A 21,784-nucleotide genomic window follows, 5' to 3' on the forward strand; every position below is an offset into this window, starting at 1 on the left:
GCATGTCCTGGGAGGGAAGTGGGGACTGAAGTACCATCTATAGGGAGACCTAGCTGCTGCTCCATGTCCTGGTTGTAGAATTCTTCCCTCTCAGACTCAGAGGAACTCCCCAATGCACATCCTGAGTACTCAGCCTGTACACTGCAGCTAGGATTTTGGACCCAGATTTTTAAAGGTATTTAGATGTTGCTGCCAAACTATTATTGACTGTTGATATGATTTTGGTTCATAAGTCTCTTACTGCCTTTTGAAAATAAGATTTATGTTCTTACACCAGTTAGGCATTGCAATGCTGAACGCAGCAATGTCTTTGGCCTTAATACTCAAAACTTGCATCATTTACCAAACAGACATAACAAGAATATCTGATAGCTTGTGATTCAAGTTTCTGTGTAATGCATATTTAGAGGTTTATAAAAGATGCAATGTCAGGTCTCATGTTTTAACTACTGTAGCATAAGCAGGCCCTCTGTACTTAATTAGAACTGATGAGTTTCTGCTGTTTGTGAGAATGAGTCAAGGTCAGACCATTCAACCTTTTAAAAAGTCTCTTTGTATATTTTCTTTTTGGTATCATTCCCCTTTCATCTTCTGGTTATATTTTATGGCCTTTAAAATATCCTTTCATCTCTACTCATTAATAGATGTACCTTTTCACCCATGTCACCTTTGGGTCCGTTTTCTCCAGCATCACCCTAAAATTAAAAAATATATATATTTGCAGTGCCGTTTTGCAATTTTTAAAATAATTTTCATGCATTCACAAAGTATCCAGAAATAACTTGCAACTTGCAAACACTATTACCAGGCTAACAGTTTTAATTCACCAGCCGGAGTCTATAATAAATGACCAAATAAATAAATGTATTTACCTTACCACCCTGTCTCTCAAATAAATGTAATAAGACATTTACAACATGAACTCAGAGTCTTCATTCAACTTAAATCCACAGGAGGAGAAAAACATGATTTGATATATTTCATTTGGATTTGTAGTCTGAAATATAACTTACACAACTGTTATATTTGATCACTGATAGGAAAGGTATTTCAAAGTTATAAACCTCTTCACAGTTCCTTGAGTAAATACAAACTGTCATGTCATTTCATCTTCTTGTTCATTTAGTCTACAGACATCCCCAGTTCATTCTGGTTCAGTGACAAAGGAATGATTTTATGATGATTCAGCATTAGGAATAACCAGTAAATATTTTTCACCACAAAGTCATTGATAGACGCATGTGATCAAACAGAGTTGTGAATTACTGGCTTCCAATACATTTTTATTATGATTTTGAAGCAATTCATGATATGCTCTTTGAATTTCAAGTATTTCCCCATGAATCAGTGTGAAGTTAGCAAAACTTAACTAAAATATAGAATAAGCTACCAAAACCATTCATGTCTCCATGTAAATGCTAAGCATTACTCAAAGAGGTAATGTTGAAGTAGTACTCTTGTCATTGCCTGGGAGAAAATGTCCCTATTTAAAAATTGTTGATAGCTTTTTAAAAGAAATATTTTAAAAGCTTCACCTGTACAGAAAGGCTGAATCCTAATTTACACTGACTCACCCCTTGCTGGCCAGAGAAGTGTAAAAGGTTTAAATGAGAATCAGGCCCAAAGACTTTTGCAGGCTTCTGAGTTCTTGAAAGAGAGGGGATTTTTTAAAATATTTTTTTCATCAACTAAAATTTGTTGATAAATATTATCTACTATTGGACCAAAGAGTGTACCAGTGAACCCATGTCAAACACAAGGAATTCTTATACAAGTAATGGATGGCTGTCATTTATAAAATATTTGTTAAGGAATTCTCATTGCTTTTGAAACCATTTTGGAAATTTTCCTGACTAGGATCATTAAAAAAGTTGCCCAAATAAAACAAACAGAAAAAACCTTTTAAAAAAGGTATGGCCCAATCCTGGCCTCCCACCCCATCTGCTTATGTAGCTAGTTGGGGATGATTCTCTATGCCATTTCCCTCCTGGCCCAAGTATAAGGTGTATTTCAGAATTTTCCTGAGGTCTGGATGGCATGTAGCCAGAGAAATTTACTCCTTGACTAGCCCCATTGTTTTCAATCTATTACACTGCTTCAGGACAGTAAAGGGAGGCTCGGTTCTATAAGCCTTGCTCATGTAGAGTAGCACTTTCTTATAGGAGTAGTCCCATTAGAATTCTGCTCTGATAGAACAGAATCAGACCCATAGTTACTAGTACTGTGGGGACGATTCTGATCTGTGATATTATACTGGTGTAACTCCATTGATTTCTATGGAGTTGTTCCTCATTGATACCAATGCAAGTGAGAACAAGTAGCGCATTTGTGTTCCTGTCCTTTTTCATGCAGTCTAAAGTTGAGATGGATGGGCCATCCATCCTTATTCTCACCCTTATTCTCTCACCCTTATTCAAGTAGAGCTGGGCTGCAACAGAGAACTCAACATGAGTAAAATGAGATATCACTGTCCTATCTGACTGCCTTTCCAAGAAACTACTGCCCACAGACACTCACAACACCAACACCAACACCAAGTAATGCAAACCAGCTTGCTTTTCTGTTCATTCAAAGCAGGAACATTCTTTAAAAATACTATAATATCAGAGTCCACCTGTGCAGCCCTAGCATATATTAGTGAGCACATACAGGACTCACACGAGTAGTTTCATTAAGTCAATGAATTGTTTGCATGAGTAAGTGCTACTTAGCCCCAATAAAGGGTTCCACAAGAGGGTCCACAGTTTTGTCAGTTCAGTGACTGAATTCTAGTTAATAATTTTTAACACAGCAGGTTGTTGTTTTTTAACAGATCAGTCCTCACTGCTGCCTGCGCATTCACAATTCTTCAAAACAAGATAAACACAGGGAAAGTGAAATATGCCTCACCTTTTCTCCTCGTTCTCCAGGGTCACCCTGATCAAAACAGTAGGAACAAAGAAATCTTGACGTTATTAAGATGATGTCATTAGATAACAACAGAAGAGACATTAGATAACATATTTAATGCAAGACACTGTAGAGCAGCTGAATTTCATTTAATATTACAGATTATTCAATAGAAGAAGCCATGTCAGAAAGGATTCAATACTATAATCTGATGGGCTGCATCAACACATTACACACAGTGCAATGCAAAAGGCTGGTCAGTTGTGTGGAAGGCTCATCTTGGTTTTTCACTCTGGATTAAGGGAAGTGAGGAACAACTTCATGGCTCTGTGAAGCCACCCATTAGGACCGAGAGGAACCAGAGGGAGATGTGCCAAGCCCACCTTACTCTGGAGGGACTGAGGGAGAGAAGAAAATGAAAAAGAGAGCGGTCCTGACGTTTGGAGAGGAGTTTGGAGGACACCTAATGAGAAACAGAAACCCCTTAAATATCTTGTCTAGATTCATAATCTGGTAGAGAGCAAAAAATGCTTGCAGAATTCTATATAAAAAAAGACAGTTTATAGCCATTACTTTTTAATTACACTTTGTGTGAGAAGCCAGTACAATGGCAAATCCCCTTTCATACACTGAATCTGACCCTGGCAACTCATCTCTGTATTTTTGACCATTCTAGCTTATCCACACCACTTTTGATGGTTGCTTGGCAACTCCAAGAATACTGCTGTGAATATGAATTAAGCAATAACTGCAAATACTTTGCATTCACTGCGTTTAAACAAGAAAAGGGTATGCCCCAAATGGCTTGTTTTCTTTCCTGATGGACAAGCGGCAAGTCAGTACATTTTAAAGACTATCCTGGCTAGCTGTCAATAGCAATGTGATCTGTAAAATCAGCTGAGAGGCATATGTGCCCGCACAGACACACAGACACAGCTGATGGGATTAGAAATTGGTATTATCCTTTCTGAGAGGCCCAACAATCAAAGCATTTTGGATGTGTCTAATTTTTATTCAGACAAAGTTATCAAGTTTTGTGTGTTCAATTTCATCTGTTCGGAATCAAGTAAGGAATAATAATCAAAAAAATAAATGCAAGGCAACATTTTCTTTTTGCCATAACTATGGACTCAAACCTTCTCCCACTCAAGTTTGCTGTTAACTTCCAAAGAAGCAGTCTCAGACCTCAAGATTTAATCCTGACATTCATCAAAGAATTGACTGCAGTAGTTCTTAAAAAAGGGTCTGAAATGCATTATGAGAAGCATAAACAACACTATGTAAACAGGTTTCCAAATTCCTAAACGCTTGCATCATATTTGCCTTGCAGTGCACATATACTCGTCACTAATGTTGACTGGAACTATGCATGTGCAGCAAAAGAACATGCCCCTTTATGGTGAAATGTTTAAAGTCTCTTAATACCACTTAACACTGTAGAGAGGCAGAGCCCATTACAAATTAATCATGATATACAAATAAAAAAGCATGACACTATCATCCATATACATACCTGTACTGTGCTTTATTTTTCAGTTGGTTTTCTACACTAACCTTAAGCCCTGGTGCTCCGCTTTCTCCCATTTCGCCGGGCAAACCTGGCTCACCCTAGAATGACAACAAATAAAGACGTGGTGTTAAGAAAAAGAAGATGAAGAATATCAGCAATATTCCACCTAATGTCTCCTATTGGGTTTGTAGTAGTGATGGAGAAACCTCAAAAAGGGTTCAATTTGGATAAGACCCCAAAAGTTGGGATGCTAATATGAAGCTTGCTGAACCTCTTGGGGCTGATTATGATATCATTTACTCCTGTATAAATCAGGAATAACTCTACTGAAGTCAGTGGAGTTACAATGGTATCATATTATCCTCAGAGGAGGATCAGGGCCCTTGAGTCAGCAAAACTGGCCATTATCCTCATACATCTTTCTAAGAAGATTGCTAGCATGTCCTCCTTCTCTTTGGCCTGGAAATAGCACAATAATGGCCTTTTAAAAAAAAAGTTATTTTGGTACTTCTGGAGGAGAGATGTGCAGAGGCATGTGAAAACCCATGACAACAAATGTTAGCTTTCAAAAAGGTCCAATTCTAGAAATGTGAGAGGTTTTGGGAAGTAGAGTGTTGTTTTTATTTTTGAATATGGACTTGTTTGCCCAACTCTCATGGCCTGAAACTGAGGATGGAGAACCAGGAGGTGCCCATTCAAAGATGCGCAGGTTGGGATAACAGTAATTAGCTAATGCTCAGTAGTGTTTGTTTATTGTGTAGGCAGTGTAAGGTTATGAAACCCAACCACTTAAAAGCAAGGAAATGTCTGAATGGTAGGTAAGAACATTGTAATTTACAAACTTTAATTGTTTTTTTTAAACACTTTTTTTTCCACTTTATGAATTTCCCATGTTTTCCCCCCTCTGTGTAGATAAATAAAGACACCATTTAAAATTTTTTAAATAAATGTAATGGAGAGGTCAACCAATTATTAAAGAAATTAGTGGTGCTGGCCAATCTAATAATGACTCCTACAGAACCCTGCCTCATTCAATCACCTAATAAGGTATACATGTTCCTCAGATAACCGTTAACCACATGCATGCATAGCACAGCTTACCTTCACTCGACCGTTGATCAAACATGATCAAAAGGCATAGAGGTCAAGATTTTAAAAACATATATGTATAAAGTTAGCTCGTAAATCTATATTTAGGTACCTAAATAAAGTGGTCTGGTTTTAAGAAGTGCTGAACACTCATCAGCTTCCATTGTAGCCAAGCTAGAGACAGACACTAACATAACACAGGGAACTGAGCTGACCAAATAATAATAATAATGAAAAAAAACTGGGAAAATTTCTTCAGACTTTGCAGAAATATTCTCTTCTGTCTTCAGAGAAAATCTAGCAAAAAACAAACCAGTTTTGAAAGTCAAAGTTAGAGGGCAATTAAAATGGAAGCTGCTTGCAACCACAACTACTATGGAGAGATTCTACTTTTCCAGAACACAATCTTCCATTGCCAGATGCTTTTTCCATCCCTAACTGCTATGGTCAGTTATAAACCACAGCTCTGAAGTACCCATTCCTCACAGTCATGTAGCATTCTATTTCTGAACTAGGTCATAAAAAAGGTGGGATATGTTATGATTATCAAGAGTTGGGTAATTTGAATAATACAAAACAAGAATGTTGAGATTCTCCCAAAAGCATTTGTGACATTAAGGAGGGATGTTTTCCAAGCAGGGGGTGAGGAATTAGCCATCAGAGCACCATGATAGTCACAGAGAGTTATATGGCAATTCATTGTCAATATTTTTAAATGGGTTCAGCTTTAGATTGCCAATTTTGGTTGGATGAATTGCTGGAGGTTTCATCACATGACATAATCTTTAATTAAAGATTTATCTTTAATTCCTGGAGACTTCAGGACAAACCTGGAGGCTTGGAACCCTACAGCCAGCTACTGTAGCAATTAAATCTGATCTATCAGGAAGCTAGGATTTAAATGTACTGGCTATCAAACATCCATGTCCTACAAAGGGACAATCTAAAAGTCACTTAAAGAGAACTGTCATTTGAGACACTGAGATGGAATGAGCACTTGTATATTTACTCATTTCTCCACCCTTCCAAAAAACAAGTCATTGTTCATTTCTGTCCCCTTCACTTTAAAACAGCTGTTGTCTGCTGACACTTGCCAAGGGCTTAAGTCTTTAATCAAAGTATCAGGGTTCCAAGCCTCCACCTTCTTCCTAGGCCTGCACATCAGTGGTATTAATGCCCATAGTTATTGGTATGGTAAAGAGAGGATGCATAAGTAGAATAGAAAATTCATCTGATTTTCCTTGAAGTGAAATGAAATGCTGAAGCTTTTATCGAGTTATAATAAATCCCTCCTAAAACAAAACTCCATCTCTGACCCCCCCTGTGGGTTTCTATAATTTACTCTGCCTAAGCCCTGTGCTGGGTTTCCAGGGTGGTCGGTACCAAGTGAGAGAGAGCTATGGGGGAAAGGAGAAACTGAAAATATATCTGGAGGGACAGCACATGAATAACATACATTTGAACGGATTATCCTCCTCTGAATTTAATGGCCAGCATTGCAGGGATTATCTCATGTTCTGATTTTTTTTAATACACACAATACCCCCTCTTCAATTTTTCATCGTACTCTTTTCCAGGAGCCCATTTAGTTTTCTGAGAGTCTTGATGGGTGAATCAGCTATGATATTGCTGATTATTCTTAGCACCATGCACACGTGAAATCTCAAAAACTTGGCAGCCAACTCAGAGCTATCAGTACCCTCACTCAGCTAGTTTGTATCATTGCCCTGTACTAAACTTTCCTAAACATTGGCCCTGTACCCTAGTGCAAGCAACTAGCTACATCTCTCCTGCAAGTGAGAAACTAAAGACCTCCCCTACCCCTGCACCTTTTTACAGATAATAATTCAGTCAAGTATTGGGGTGCTCCAAAGGCTTATTTTACTAAGCTATTCCAAAACTCTTGAGCTGAACGGTGGTGTGACCATACAGGACAGGAGTGCCTTACATCAGCGGGGAGAGAAGGGCATATGAAAATTGTTTCACAGCCCACCAAACTGAGGGCCAGCCCTGCAAAGAACCTAGTAGAAGCAAAGAGAAGACAACCACAACAGGGGGAAAATGGCAGAAACCTACAGTCTGGCTGTTTCTAAGGAGTATTGGGTAATGCACTACGAAGAGCAGCAGAACACAAGGGAACTTTGCAAGTTGCAACTTTTTTCTAGGGGAAAGTCAAATCTCAAAGTGGGACACTGTCACACAATCCATTACGGCTTGTGTGATCTCTCTATACTATGGACCACATTTTGCTCTTCAGTTGCATCACTGGCACCGAGGGTAGGATCTGGCCATATACACTGATGGTTTTTAACGTCTGTTTTTCAAAGTCTTTCAAAAAACAAAACAAAAAAACCCCCAAACCCTGACAACATTTCAAACACTCAGTTGATTAGGAAATTCCACAGGTAGTTATAAAAGCAAAACAGCAGCTGACATTTTAAATGTAGATAGATTGATGGTGCTTCCTCTGCTATACCTTAAAACACAACATTATTTCGAGTTTATTGGTCCCAACTGACCATTTTAGTAGTTAGGCTGAAAATAATGTTGAATGCCTTTGTTACAAAGTATGGCTTATTACTTTATATTTTTTTTAACCAAAACACATTTTAAAACCATAATGTAAAACACTGCTTGGGTCTTTTTCAACCATTCAAGTAACTGTTTCAAAGAGAAACAAAAGATTTATGTCATTTTTAAGGTGGAAAAGTGGTTACACCATTTTTTAAGGAAATGAGGCACCAAAGGAAAAATTGGTCATTCAACAGGGCTATCACATGCAATAATTTCAATCAGATTGTTTTTCAACTTGGCATTGGTAAAATGAAGAAAGCTCTGAATTTAAATCTTTAATCACAGATAATTTGACATTCGCTATGCTGCAGTGGATGTGTTTCCTGACTAGTGCTGAAGTCTATCCTTAACAATGATGATAACAAAGATGTTAGATTGTGGAAATAGTTGTCTTCTGTATAACATTTAGCTCTATAATTTATTCAGGATTTGGGGGAGGGGGTTCCACCCCCCAAACAGTTACTCTGTTCAGAGCACATTCCAAAGTTGAGGTAATGGCCCGCTCTTTTTAAACTTCTGGGGGGAAAAAAGGCACCATCATTCTAAGGGGGGAGCGGGGACCACCAAGCAAACATAACATGTCCTATAATCTTTTAGTGCGTAAAATATAATCCAAGCTCTTAATTAAAGTAAGAATGAGGACTGTATTGTGTCCTCCCATGGAAGATGGACATAGGGCCCAGGAAACTCTGTAAAGTCACCCCTGGAGACTTCCCTTGTAATCCTTTCCCTGCAGGGAGGAGCTCCGGGGATTGCAGAGGAAGAACTATTGCAGCTTCCCAACCCCGTGTGGATCCAAGGGAATCTCCAGCTCCAGTTCTTCCGCTCTGCTTCTCTGTTCCACACCCAGCTAGATGGCTTCTTCAAAGCTATGCTCCTATTGGCTACTAATGCTATGCCTACGACAGAACCACCCTGTCATATGCAGGAACAGCATCTTAGCAAACACCGCTTCTATTAGTATTAATGTGGGCTGGGATACGCCCTGCCTCTTGAAGTGGGTTTTGCAGCTCTGTGGAGCCCACTTGACACAGTAGTTCGTAGAGAAGCTTCCACAATGTCCAGCAGCAGATGTCATGGTGCTGGTAGCTTCTCTGCTGCGCACACCTCCCAGCTGCTGTCAGTTTTGTTTGATCTGGTGTCCTTGCAGAAGCAATGGTGGCAATCAGGTCCACAGAAAACATGTCCCAAGACTGTAAACATACAAATACTCCTTCTAGAGCAAAAGTGCAGTTTTAATATACTTTAACTTTTTTTGCATTACCAACCGTACCACTTCCTAGCCTTTAAGAACACAACATTCACCTCTAAAGAAGGATCATATATTGAAAAAAAAATGTGACTGCCTATACAAAAGACAATGAAATATCAGAAAAAGTGCATGGGTTGCAGTTATTGTTTTTCAAAAATTAATATCAATGTGGCCAAAGAGCTATAAAACTTGGAACAGTGAGTTACATTGTCCATGTTCCTAAACATGGATAATGGATAAACATTAAATACTGCAGCCACAGGATCACCACATGGCAGTCTGACATCAAGTCACTTTAGCTAAACCCAGGGCAAAAGAACATGAAGCTTCCTGTAGTCTCTTCCTAACCCAGAGAGAGGTATGTTGTGACCTAAGCAATGGTGACTTTGGACCTTGGTGCACATTGGTAGAAGTTTTAAAGCTACCTTGTCAGCAATAAGAATGGGGAATTTTAGTCACATCACATAGCGCAGTATTACGGAAGTTGCCAAAAATGGACCACGAAGCATATTGCGCAGTCTGTGCGGGACAGGAGTGGTGAAAAAGGAACATGCTACACGCAATAAAGGACTGAGTACTGATTTAATTTACACTGGTATTAATCAGGATGAATTCCATCAGTGGATTTATACTGGTATGAAAGAGATCAGAATCAGGCACGTAATTCTTTAGATTCCTACAGTGTCTTTAAACCAAGCATCTCAAAGCATTATCTAAACACGAGTTAAATCACACAAATCCTATGTAAGGTAGAGAAGCATCATCCTAATTTTACACATGGAGGAAACTCAGACACAGAGAGACAAAGTGACTTCAGTGGAGTTCAGAACTCCATGACAATGTAACACCAGCTCATGAGTTGAGCTCAACTTCCTGCTCTGACCTCTAAATAAGTAGTTTATCTGCTGACCACTGACACAGAAAAATAATACTGCTGACCCAGGAGGATTTTTTTGTTGTTTATAATAATACAGAGAGATGGTCCTCATTTGTGCAGTAATGATGGTATATTTTCAAACAAACACACAAATAGGCTGAAACATTCAGAGGCTTTAATATATTACAGGAGTCAGCTTCTGGGCATGTAGCCGCCATCAACGCTAAGTGGAGTTCTGCACATTAACTCCAAGTGCACTGATGGGACAATATGCACAGTAATGCAAAATCAGCAGCAACATGCTAACAAGTTAAGCAGCCTTCACTATTGCTATAGAGATCACAGGATTGCCACTGTTAAAGATAACTGTTGTTTCAGTAAGCTGTGATGCCAATGCGTAACACAGAAACATCATTATATTACATTATCGCTAAGGATGGGCGAACCATTCTGAACAACACCACCTACCACCCAGAACTTCTGAGAATTTCTAGAACTGACAGTAGTGTGAGGATACAAACACAAAGAACGAAGCTTTATGCAGCAACTAAAGAACCCCCTAACCAGGAAGTTCCTACATTCATTAAGCTCCCTGCTGCAACACATCCTGGTCTTCTCTGGTTACTGTGAAAGACCAGGAACTCTATAATCACTTCACATCTCCCTTTCTCTTTCATTAAATATTACAACTTAAATTATAAACCAATGTACAACAAGAAAAGGAGTACTAGTGGCACGTTAGAGACTAACCAATTTATTTGAGCATAAGCTTTCGTGAGCTACAGCTCACTTCATCGGATACATTCAGTGGAACAGTTCAAAATAAACTTCAATTTTCTTAAAACTATTTACACTACTATGTCCCCTTATCAACTGCATTAAAATAGTCCAGAGTAGTATTCTAAGCATTTCAGGGGCTCTGATCAGTCTTCCAGACCATGTTGTCAGTTCTGTTGAGTTTATGCATGGAGTTTCCTGTCGAGGAGGCTCACTTCCTGGTAGAATATCTGTAGGACCCAGATCCTCTCTTTGTTGTGTTGCAAAATATTGAAGATGAACCCGATTCCTCTGAAGAGTCCTTTAGGAGTCTTTACTAGGTGGGATCGGGGAGTTTCTGCCAAATTGGGAACAGCTCCAAGTGTCTGGGAGCTTTTGAGACAAACTTTGTTCCCTCGTCTCAGTTCAGGTAGTGCTTGTCTTCTGTGCTGAATAATGAAGTTTTTTTGTTGCAGAATTTTTATTCCAGCATCCTGTTTTCAAAATTCCTTCAGGTCAGTCCTTAGTCACCCTGACATCAGAAGTTCTACCAGAGATAGTCCAGACACGAGGCATATTGACTGATATGCCAGGAGTCTTCTGTTATGAATCCACTGATTTTTGAAGAAGTCTTTTTAAAGTCTACACTGTTTCTCCCCTTCCCAGTAGCTCTGGGAATAAAGGGGACTACTACAATGAGGTTCAAAATCAAAATCCTGTGCAAATGCTAGCAGTATTTCATAGGTAAATTAAGGCCCATTACCAAATATGAAGACTTTAGGAACTCCATGTCTTGCAAATGCTGACTTTAGTTTCTGGATGACCTGTGCTGATGAAGCGTGTGTAAGTATGTCCAAGTGAATACATCTGGAGAACTACAATAATGTGTGCGAGTCCTTTCCAGAAAACAAATCTGTGGCTACCTGCTGCCAAGTTCTGTCAGGTAGCTTTGTAGAGAGTAATGGTTCTGGCAATTTTTTTTTTTACTTGTTACATATCTCATAGCCCTCTACTAAGCTCTGAATTTGCCTACTCAGACAGGGCCACCACATGGATTGTTGTGCTCATGCCCCGCACTTGTTTATGCTTTGGTGTCTCTCATGGATTTTGGAGAGCATCTCTTTCTGAAGTACCATCGGGATCAGAATGAACCATCCTTTCAGAAACATCAGTCATGTGAAGGTCATTTAGATTCTGCCAATATTGTAGTAGGTCTGGTGGAATTTGGCTCCAGAACTTTGGCAAAGTTGAGTCAGTTTCTGGTAACTCCTATCCTTTAGCTGTTCATCTCCAATTTGTTGAAGTCAGCTGGCAGATGCTGGAATTGCTTCCAGAAAAAGGACAATGTAGACTTTGACATCTTTCTCTAAAGCTTTTTCTTCCATTTGTGGCTGCTCAACTGGGGATCTAGAAAGTGTCTGCTGCTATGAGTGCTTTCCCTGCTATATGTTCAATGTAGAAAGCAGCCATAGTCAAAATCTTTGAATCCTAGGCGGAAAGTCATCCAATGATTTTGAACATCATAATGCCACTAAAGGCTTTTGGTCTGTTTTAATACTCAAATGCCAGCCAAACAGATATGCACTGAACTGTTCACAGACAAAAGTGACTACTAGAGCTTCCCTTTTCCACTTGAGGATATTGCTGCTCGCTTTCTGTAAGCCTTCTTGATATGAATGCAACAGCCTCTGGTCTCCTTCTGGGTGGTTTTGTGTGAGCACTGATCCTAAACCATATGAAGATTCATCTGCTGCTGGATATTTTATTGGATATTGTGCAAAAACATGTGGCGATATCAGTAGTTCTTTTATTTTATTAAATGGGTTTTGTTGTGTGCTCCCCCAGATAAATGTATTATGACCATGAAGGAGATCTCTTAAGGGTTTTGTTAGATGAACTAAATTTGTTAAGAATTCTACAAAATGTTTTATCATGCCCAGGAATCTTCCTACAGCAAAAATGTCTTTGGATTAAGGTAAGATGAGTAATGCCTTCGGTTTGTCTGAATCCAGCTGCATTCCCTGTTTACTAATTGTGTGTTCAACAAATTGTGTGTGTTCCTTTTTCCAAATTCACATTTCCCATTCAGAGAGAGGCCAGCTTGTTGGCAGCATCTCAAAACTTCATGTAGTCACTTTTCATGTTCATTTTTATCTCTGCCATACACCAGCACCTCATCTGCATGGCAAAGGATGCCAGGCAGACCTGACACAATCTGAAAGATTCTCTTTTGGAAATGTTCTGGTCCTGAAGATATGCTGAATGGAAGACAATTAAAACAGGGGCTTCCAAACAGCATCATGAATGTCATTAATAGTACAGGTTCTTTAGCAAGGAGGATTTGCCAGAAGCCTGCTGTAGTACCTATCTTTGAGAAGACTTTGGCTTCTGATAACTGAGCTAATGTCTGGACAACTGCGAGAAGCATGTGTCTTTCTCTGCACATGCTTTTATTAAGTTGTGTTAGGTCCACACAAATTCAGATTTTGCCCTTGGACTTTGATACTACATACTATGGAGACATTGCATAATACCCCAAATATATCTTAGAATTGTTTTGATATCCTGTAAGCTGTGGGAAAGACATGCAAAGGAACCAAAGGGAGTTGAAAGCCTGTTTCACCTTGCAGGTACTGTGTGCCCTGCAGGACTGGGATCAAAAATCAGGACTGTTCAGCAAAAATTGAGGTGGGTGGCTAACCTAACTTTTGCTGTATGTCTTGAATTTAAAAGAAAAAGGACCAAAAGGGTAAAAAAGCAAGAAAAAAAGCAGCCTCTTTCATGTCAGCATAGTTTTGGTGTGATGAGTACCTCTTGGTATAGCATCTGGTTGATTTTTCCCTGCCCCTGAGAGGAAAGGTTTGTCAGTGCTGCTATATTTTTCAGTCACTAGAATGTAATTAATTTTAAGGAAGAGGAAATACAAGAGGCCCCCAAAACCTAATCCAGGCTAATTTTCCTGTAAAATACATGAACGAGGACAGGGGGAAAAAGTGGTTTCTCAGACATGTTACTGTGATTTTCATTTCAAGCAAGGGTTGAATTACCTCCTTTCAACTTGCTTTTCGTCCATCCCCCCCCCCCCCCCAAAAAGGAACTTAAAATTGTTTGTTTAAGGCCTGGAAATCTCTTCTGGCCCACTCACCAGGTGAAATTAAGTGAAAAGACTCTTCAACAAGGCTCAGCTGGCCCACAAACTCGTCTGAGAATTTGTGAATTATACTCAATGATGTTTCCTTTCTTTGTATTTCTTCTTTTAATAAACTGCACTTCATACAACATGGTTTTTATACCTGCAAAAAATACTTTAAAGAAAATCTTTTAAAATATGTATCCTGTGTAATAAATAGTACTGGAAGAGAAATGTATATGCACAAGAGTAATAATAAATAAGCAATCAAAAGGGTAATAATAAATCTGCACACCCTCAGTCTCTAAATCTACTAGCATATGTAAAAGAAGGAAATTTTTTTCCAGGTTTGCCAAATTGCTATCTGGTAACTTGGTCAAACTACTGAAGCAATTTAAAGTGGAATGATCGACACTGACCACACATTTTGCTTTCAATACATCCTTTTAAAAAAAAATTCCCAAGTAATGTATAAATAAAAATAGGGGTCTAACATATGTAGGCGGTGAAGAGGGGAGGATTTATGTACTGTAAGAAAGTCCCATTTAAAGCTAATGAGAATTACACAGCTCAAGTAAATCTCCAATTCGCTCATGGGAAAGTGAATTCCTTCAGGCCAAATATACTGCAGTCCTTACTGAGACAAAACTCCCATTGACTTCAAAAGTCCTTCTGACTTGTTGGAGACAACAGGAGTTCTGCCTGAGTAAAGCCCACATAAGGAATAACTGATTTGAGTCATATCCTTGTACTATCTAAACTTTTCAAGAATCCTTTTGTAGCCAGTTTAATATTAGTGATACAGGGATACACTGTGTAAGTGCAAGAACTCTTCTACTTTCCCTTGAGTCCCCACATAGGCCAGGCACAATCCTGCACCTTGTGTTCCCAGTGCACGCCGATGGGGCAGGCTTGTGCTACTGTGAGTGTATGATTCTGCAAAGCGGGTGGAGAGGAGTGGGGTTAGAGCCCCGCTATCTCTCTGGACTAGCCAGGAGAGCACCAGTGGCACAGGGTGCCCACTGTGTTTTGTGAAAAGGAAGAGAAGGCCCTGATCAGAGCTACATCCTCTCACTGCTCCAAGAGCTGTTGTGCCTGTCTACATTGCTATGTAGCCCGGGCCGGACCTATTGGTCATAAGCAGTATCCGTTTTCCATATTCCACTATTCCAATTAAAGGACGGATGAAGAAAAAAAGGAAGAATATAGAAAAACCTTCTATGACTGAGAGTGCTTCGCTGCACATTAAACGGCTCGCATTAAAAGAAAAAGTAACTTCACTGCGGACTTTCAGTTGCTGGGGGTGTTGCTATGGCTAACGGCAACCTTACAAAATTTCCTCAAGGTGAGTGATTATTTCTGAAGGGGGAGTAAAACTGAGGAAAGCATTTGAGCATATGCTTAACTTTAAGTCAGCGGGCCTTAAGTGCATGCTTAAAATTAAGTACATGCTTAAGTGCTTTCCTGAACAGAGATACTTTCCTGAATTGGATCCTAAGAAAGAAAATATTAACCCCGTTAATGCCCCCTGCATTCTAGTCCAATACATCATTAGACGGAGGGAGTTCACTCATTAAAAGGCTATCATGGCTCTAAGGCTTTTCTAAACCTTTTACCCATATGTCTTCAAGGGAGATGATTTGCATCACATATTTGAGCCTGGTTCAATATTCTGCAAATCACAGTAAATCCATAAGAACGCTGCCAGAATCACCAGCCAGCATCCCACAACAAACTCTAACTTTAATTCATGAAGACTAGCTTCTTCAGCATAAACATTCATTTCTCAAAGGAGTCTATCTCTAGTTTGAGACTACAGAGGAAGAGAAGCCTACAATGGACAATGGAAAAATTAAGCCAGACACTGAAGTTATTATTCCAGTCTTTTTCAACAGTATCTCCTGCATAAAATGGAACTATGGGTTTGCATGCTATCTGAAAGATTTAACCTTTTGGCACCAAAATCTGAGCACAGGGATCCATTTGCACAGCTCACTGGCAGGAACAAACCTTATACTGCATGGTGTATTGTACAGTATATTATACGCCTCTTCATATATTATACAATGTTATTTTAATTTAGCTTTTCAATATTTTTTTTTCATTTATTCGCAAACAAATGGAATTTATTAGTCATTTACTGAAAGGAATTGCAGCATGCCACCTTTGTCACATTTGTGCTACATTGAAGTAATTCATTTTCTTTCCCAATAAAATATTACATGTCGTCAAGGGCTGTGAAAAACAACTGTAGTATAATGAAAAGAATTTTGTCTACATTTTTATTTTAGATCTCTATAGCCTTGCTCTAGGATTTAGTTTCTTAGTTTAGTAACGTGCACATTCTTTCTTCCAGGCCAAAAGTAAAGCGTTCAACCTGAATGAAAATGTGATGACGCCTTTATAGGAAATGTATAACCATTTAAAAGTGTCTTCAAGTTATACAGAGGAAAATGTTTGAAAATGCCACAACTACTGAAGGAAATCAGAACATAAAACTATAAACAGAAACTGTTAGGTTCTATCTTTGAAGCACAATTTAAATTTGATGAGTAGCATATAAAGAGCTGTAACATTTTTTCCTTTTTTTCCTATGGAAACTCCATATTTATTTTTTCCTTTGTAAAGTATGAATACCATGCCGTATACATAACTTTCAGAAGGTAGATGTACAAATTGTGAGACCATAGAATCATTTATTCGTACCCACAGTGAAAGTCCACATTGGTCTTTCCAATGTATTATCTTAAAAAAAAATATTGACCACACTCCGGCAAATTCTAACTCGTATGAGTAGTCCAATTGAAATCAATGCATCTACTCATGTGAGTAAAAACTATTTGCTTGAGTAAATTTGTGTCCTCAAGCCCCTAAAAATAATCTTTTTTATAAGAAGTGAATCATCAATCCAATATAGTTCAATTTGCCTGGAATTAATCTTGTCCTTCCTTTACAAGTAAGTAGGCCAAGTTTTCAAAGATGATGTTACTAATTTTGCACCCACACTTTGGTGGACACACCAGATAACGTTTAGGAGGTAGACTACATAGTCACAAACCCGATTTGAACATACAAATAATGCACTGGTAATTAGCGTCTACACTCTACTGTTTTTGCCCGTAAGTGATTGTGCCTGCAGAATCGTTCCCTCAACTAAGTACAGTCACAAAAAAGCAGATGCAAAATCTGAGACCCCATGAAAAATTTGGCTGGTGATATTTTAACATATCTTAGATCTCACATATGCTGATTCCAAAATATTTTCTCCTTTGCTGTCTTACAACAGACAACACTATTTTTTTTTTTGTCTTCCTCGGATATTATGGCAAAATTAGGTTCATGTTTTACTAGCAATAAAATGAAATGACTATTAAATGTTAACTATTATAATCAAATTATACAGATCCAGAACTGCAAATTATAATGTTAAATGCTGTACTTTTTTTTTGTTAAGAAAAACTCAATTCAAAATAAACGAACACACACTTTGGAGTTATGCTTTAAGGTTTTTTTTGTATGCATATCACCATCTTTATATACAATGGTTTGTCATCCGAACACAGTGAATCAATTATATATTTTTTTCCTTTTGGTATTCCCTGCAAGTGTTTTTGAAGTTTGGTAGGAAAGTAAGTGTTCATGAGAAAAACAGATGCATAGTACTGTCTAGAGCTGGGCCAGGCATATTATGTAAACTTCCCCACCCAGCACAGCCAACAGACCTTAGTGCTGATGTGAAACACCCCTGCTGTTTTAGTCAGAGGCCTCCCTTGTAAGCAGAGACCATCAGTCATGCTGAACTGTGAGTCAGTTTAGTGATGGAACTAAAAGATTAGGACTACCAAATTGATTTCACTAGTGACCAAAGATAAATCCCTCCTCCCGTCCCAACTGAATAATTGTTTTGGGGATTATTTTCCTCCCAGATGGATTAGTTTGCATTTTTCCACAGTGAATCGAAGTTTATGTTCCCCCTACATTTCTAATCCATTTTCTTATTCATTATTTATTGCTAGTAGCACAACAATGAGCCAGGCACTGTAAAAACAGCAGAGAAGACATGGTCCTTTATAGAAAGGCATTAAGCCATGAGAAAGGAAATTGCAAAAAATCTTTTGTATTTTTCTTTTTTTGTAGATACATTGTGTAAAGTTATACACATCCATCTGACAAACTTCCATTTATCTCTCCCTGAACCTAGCTGCAGAACTTGGCATGAGCTATAGAAAGAGCCAAATACAGCCGTGTCTTGTGTATCAGTGAAAGAAGAAGCTTGTTTCTAGGTTCAGATTTCATAGGTGTCTCGCAGGTGGAGGGCATAGCTCACTGGGGGCCTGACCCTCAAAAAACTGAAGCATGAGTCAATTTACTCACATGAGAAGTCCCATTATCTTGAACGGAAGTACTCATGGGAGTAAAATTGCAGGACTGGGCCCAACAAAAAGCTATAAGGTTGTCTTTTTTTCCCTATGTACATAGTAATTTAAGGCTATTTGTTGTCTTAATTTAATTGTAAGGAGACTTTAAAACTACATGTTCTCATAATACCAACAGGACTGTATTCGTTTCAGCTTAAAAGCTTTATCTCGTTCTTTCCATTTAAGGGCCAGATCCCACAATCTTTATTTACTCTTTATTCAAGCAAAACTCCCACATACTTCAATGGAAATTTTGTCTGAATAACATAAATGACTGGGGACTGCAATATTTGGTGATATATAAAATGCAAACCCAAAATAAAACCTCCAACACAAACTCCAATTTAAAACTAACAATAACATTGTACGTATTTACCTCAACATCTATTTTTGCAACAATAGTGTTATCATTTTGAACAGAATCTTTGTCTAGCTATCTTTGCTTACCTAATTTATGTGTATTTTTATAGCCAATCATTGATCCTGTTGTATTTCACGACTTTCCCTGGGAGTTCAGAAAACTAAAATTTCATTGTATGAATTGGGAAATTAAAAATTATTCCTAATGAGACATAGTGACTGAGGATTTGTCTACATAAGGCATTTCCATTTAAGTTATACGGGTGTCTTTTAAAAGCTGATTTAGTTAAACTAAAACAAACCCCTGTGTGAACACTCTTAGCCCAGTTTCACAGTGGCTTGTTTCAGTTTCAATTAAACTTGTCGCCAGTTGCCTTAAGCTAAATCAGAAAAAGTCCCTTAAACAAAAAAAGAGTGTCCACAGTGTCTTTGGCAGCAAGTTAACAAAATCTGTTAAAAAATCACATCTTTGGTTATATCAGTGCAATTCTTTCATGTAGAAAAACTCTGACTGGCTTTAGAAACTCAAGTAAATAGCATTTTCAGCACTGAAAAAGAAGGCGAAAAAGTTTCATATTGAACTCACCATATGTCCATCTATTCCTGGAACACCAGGCACTCCAACAGAACCCTGGTGGGAACCATAGACTTGGGTTTAGCAAGTTTAACAGACAAACAAATCATAAAACATGTCAGCTCTAAACCCAATACTTAAAGAATTATGTTGAACACATGCTTGCCATAAGTGCAAAATGTTTTTAAAAATAATCATTGTTGATGGTAAGAGCTCTTCCCACTTGACCTTCTGCACTAACCAGAAGTGTCCTAGTGTTATAATTATTGCATACTTGATGTCCTACTTCGTTAACCAAGTTTCAAATGGCTGATTATATTGTGATGTTCTGAAACCTTCAGTACAAACTAAAGAATTATAATTCAATTCCACTGACCACTCTGCATGAATTTGGAAGAAAGAGCCTCCTAAATCTAGTGTTTGGACCTCTGTGATTAAAAATATTCATATCAGGAACCATGCTTTAAAGCTACCAACTGGTAACACTGACCAATCTTTAGTACTTTTAAGGGATAAGCTGGAATAATTCTGTCTGGCACTGCTTAGTTTTAGTTACTACAATCAAAACATTAAAAACCACTATAGATCAAACAAGAAGCAGACGTGAAGAAAGAATTAAAAAGAAATCAGCAATGAAATGTAACATTTGAGGGATCTTTTTTTATAAAGACTTAGAACAAATGTAAACTTCTTTATGATGCATTGTCTTTTTGTAGCAACTTGTGCAACTGTCATTATGAATTTTCAGTGACAATTCAGAAGGTGAGGAAAGCAGCAGTACAGTATGTGCTGACATAGCGGGTTTTTTTTAAAAAACAGTAAGTTTCAGTGAAAAAGTACATTGAAACCATCAATTTATCTTTCATTTATAAACACATCCTCAGCTTAGCTCACAAGCATCTGAGCCTCTTTATACAGGCTAGTTTGTTCTAAAGAGAAGGGGATTGCCAGTGGTGGGGTGTATTGTTGTCCAGGACTCTTTCAAACAAATCTAGAGCCCCCTGTAAAGCCATTCATTTGGGTCCACTTTCTGCAAGACCAAAGAATCAGTGGGGGACCCTCTCCCCTCCATCCAGTTATGCACACCAGTTAGAAAGTTCAGTCCAGTGGGAGAAGTCCGGGGACATAGAAGTCATTAGGGAATGTGTCCAATACTGATGCCTGCATTTGTGGATGGATTGGGTTAGGAGAATAATGGATGGAAAATTCCTGCTAAATAGGAAAAGGAGGAAATGTGTCATGTGTCCCAGAATGGGCCACAGTAAAGGGAGACATCCTGAACTCTCAGAAGGCTCCAGCTCTTGTCTCCATAGAGCTGTGAGTCATTCAGAAATTGTTTGTATTCCATACAACGTGGCACTGTAACCTTAGCAAGAGATATCAAATGAGCATTTCACCCTTTTCCCTGCTGGAGGGATGTGGGGAGGCCTTCAGGACCTGGAGGCCCCCAAAGGATGCAGACTTGGTAGCATTGTCTGTACCAGCCCTGTTGTTGCTTGATGCAAGCAGCCCATGAATGCTAATCAGGAATAGGGGGCATTAGTGAACAGTCACATATTCTTGTTCTTCCTCCCAAAAAACAGAGGGCAACACACAGGCTCAGAAGGGAGGTAAGCCATCAGGCTCTTGATAAACTGTTTTTTTAAGTATGGACTGTTCCCTTATTGATATCTGCTGATTTTTCTTATAAGATGCTGACATGCATAAATAAAACAGGTTTAAAATTAGCATATGCTTAATCATGCAAAAGGATCTCAGATTTTCTAACATCCAAAAAAAAAAAAAAAAAAAAGAAAGGCTTTGCTGATGTTAAGCATGCTATTAAAGTACCTCCCAAGTCTGAAGGAGTAGTTTTAAAATGGCAACATGGGGACTAGGGCAGCTTTACAATTTCACACACTGTCTATCAGAGGTTATATTGCTAAGCATACAACGCTCCTCTCCTTAGTCCTAGGGCTTGATCCTGCTCCTATTTATGTCAGTGGGAAAACTCCCATTGACTTGAATGGTGCAGGATCAAGCCGTTACATCTTCATAGCTTTTACCTTCTTTTGTTTGAAATGTTTTGTTTTAACCAATGCCAAACAACCCAGATTTCAAAGAATGCTGTGCCTGTGACAGTCTCAGGGACAGAAAAACAGGGGATATCATCATTCCCACCTCTGAAGGATAATTATTCTTTTAGGTTTTCTCTAGATAATTTTAAATCATTAAATGAATTTTCTTAAACATCTTTGACAATATTGTTTATCTTCTGAAATCACTTTTCAAACAATTTGGCCTTCATGATAATTGGGTCACACACTGGCAAAGTGCAGCCTACTAGTTTTTATTACCGATATATTTAGTATTGTT

General features: G+C 38.5%; 1 protein-coding gene across 1 annotated transcript in view; it reads right to left on the bottom strand.

Annotated features, from left to right (window-relative positions):
* COL25A1 (collagen type XXV alpha 1 chain) overlaps positions 1-21,784 on the bottom strand; it is a 422,316-nt gene that overhangs the window by 83,581 nt on the left and 316,951 nt on the right. Inside the window, exons 12-15 of the mRNA XM_084626922.1 lie at positions 19,442-19,486; positions 4,444-4,497; positions 2,890-2,916; positions 651-695 (exon numbers count right to left, since the gene is read on the bottom strand). Coding sequence (XP_084483048.1) covers positions 651-695; positions 2,890-2,916; positions 4,444-4,497; positions 19,442-19,486 — 171 coding nt within the window. The remainder of the gene's footprint in view (positions 1-650; positions 696-2,889; positions 2,917-4,443; positions 4,498-19,441; positions 19,487-21,784) is intronic.

The sequence above is a fragment of the Lepidochelys olivacea genome, assembly GCF_965140295.1.
Source record: "Lepidochelys olivacea isolate rLepOli2 genome assembly, chromosome: 4".
NCBI lineage: Eukaryota > Metazoa > Chordata > Testudines > Cheloniidae > Lepidochelys > Lepidochelys olivacea.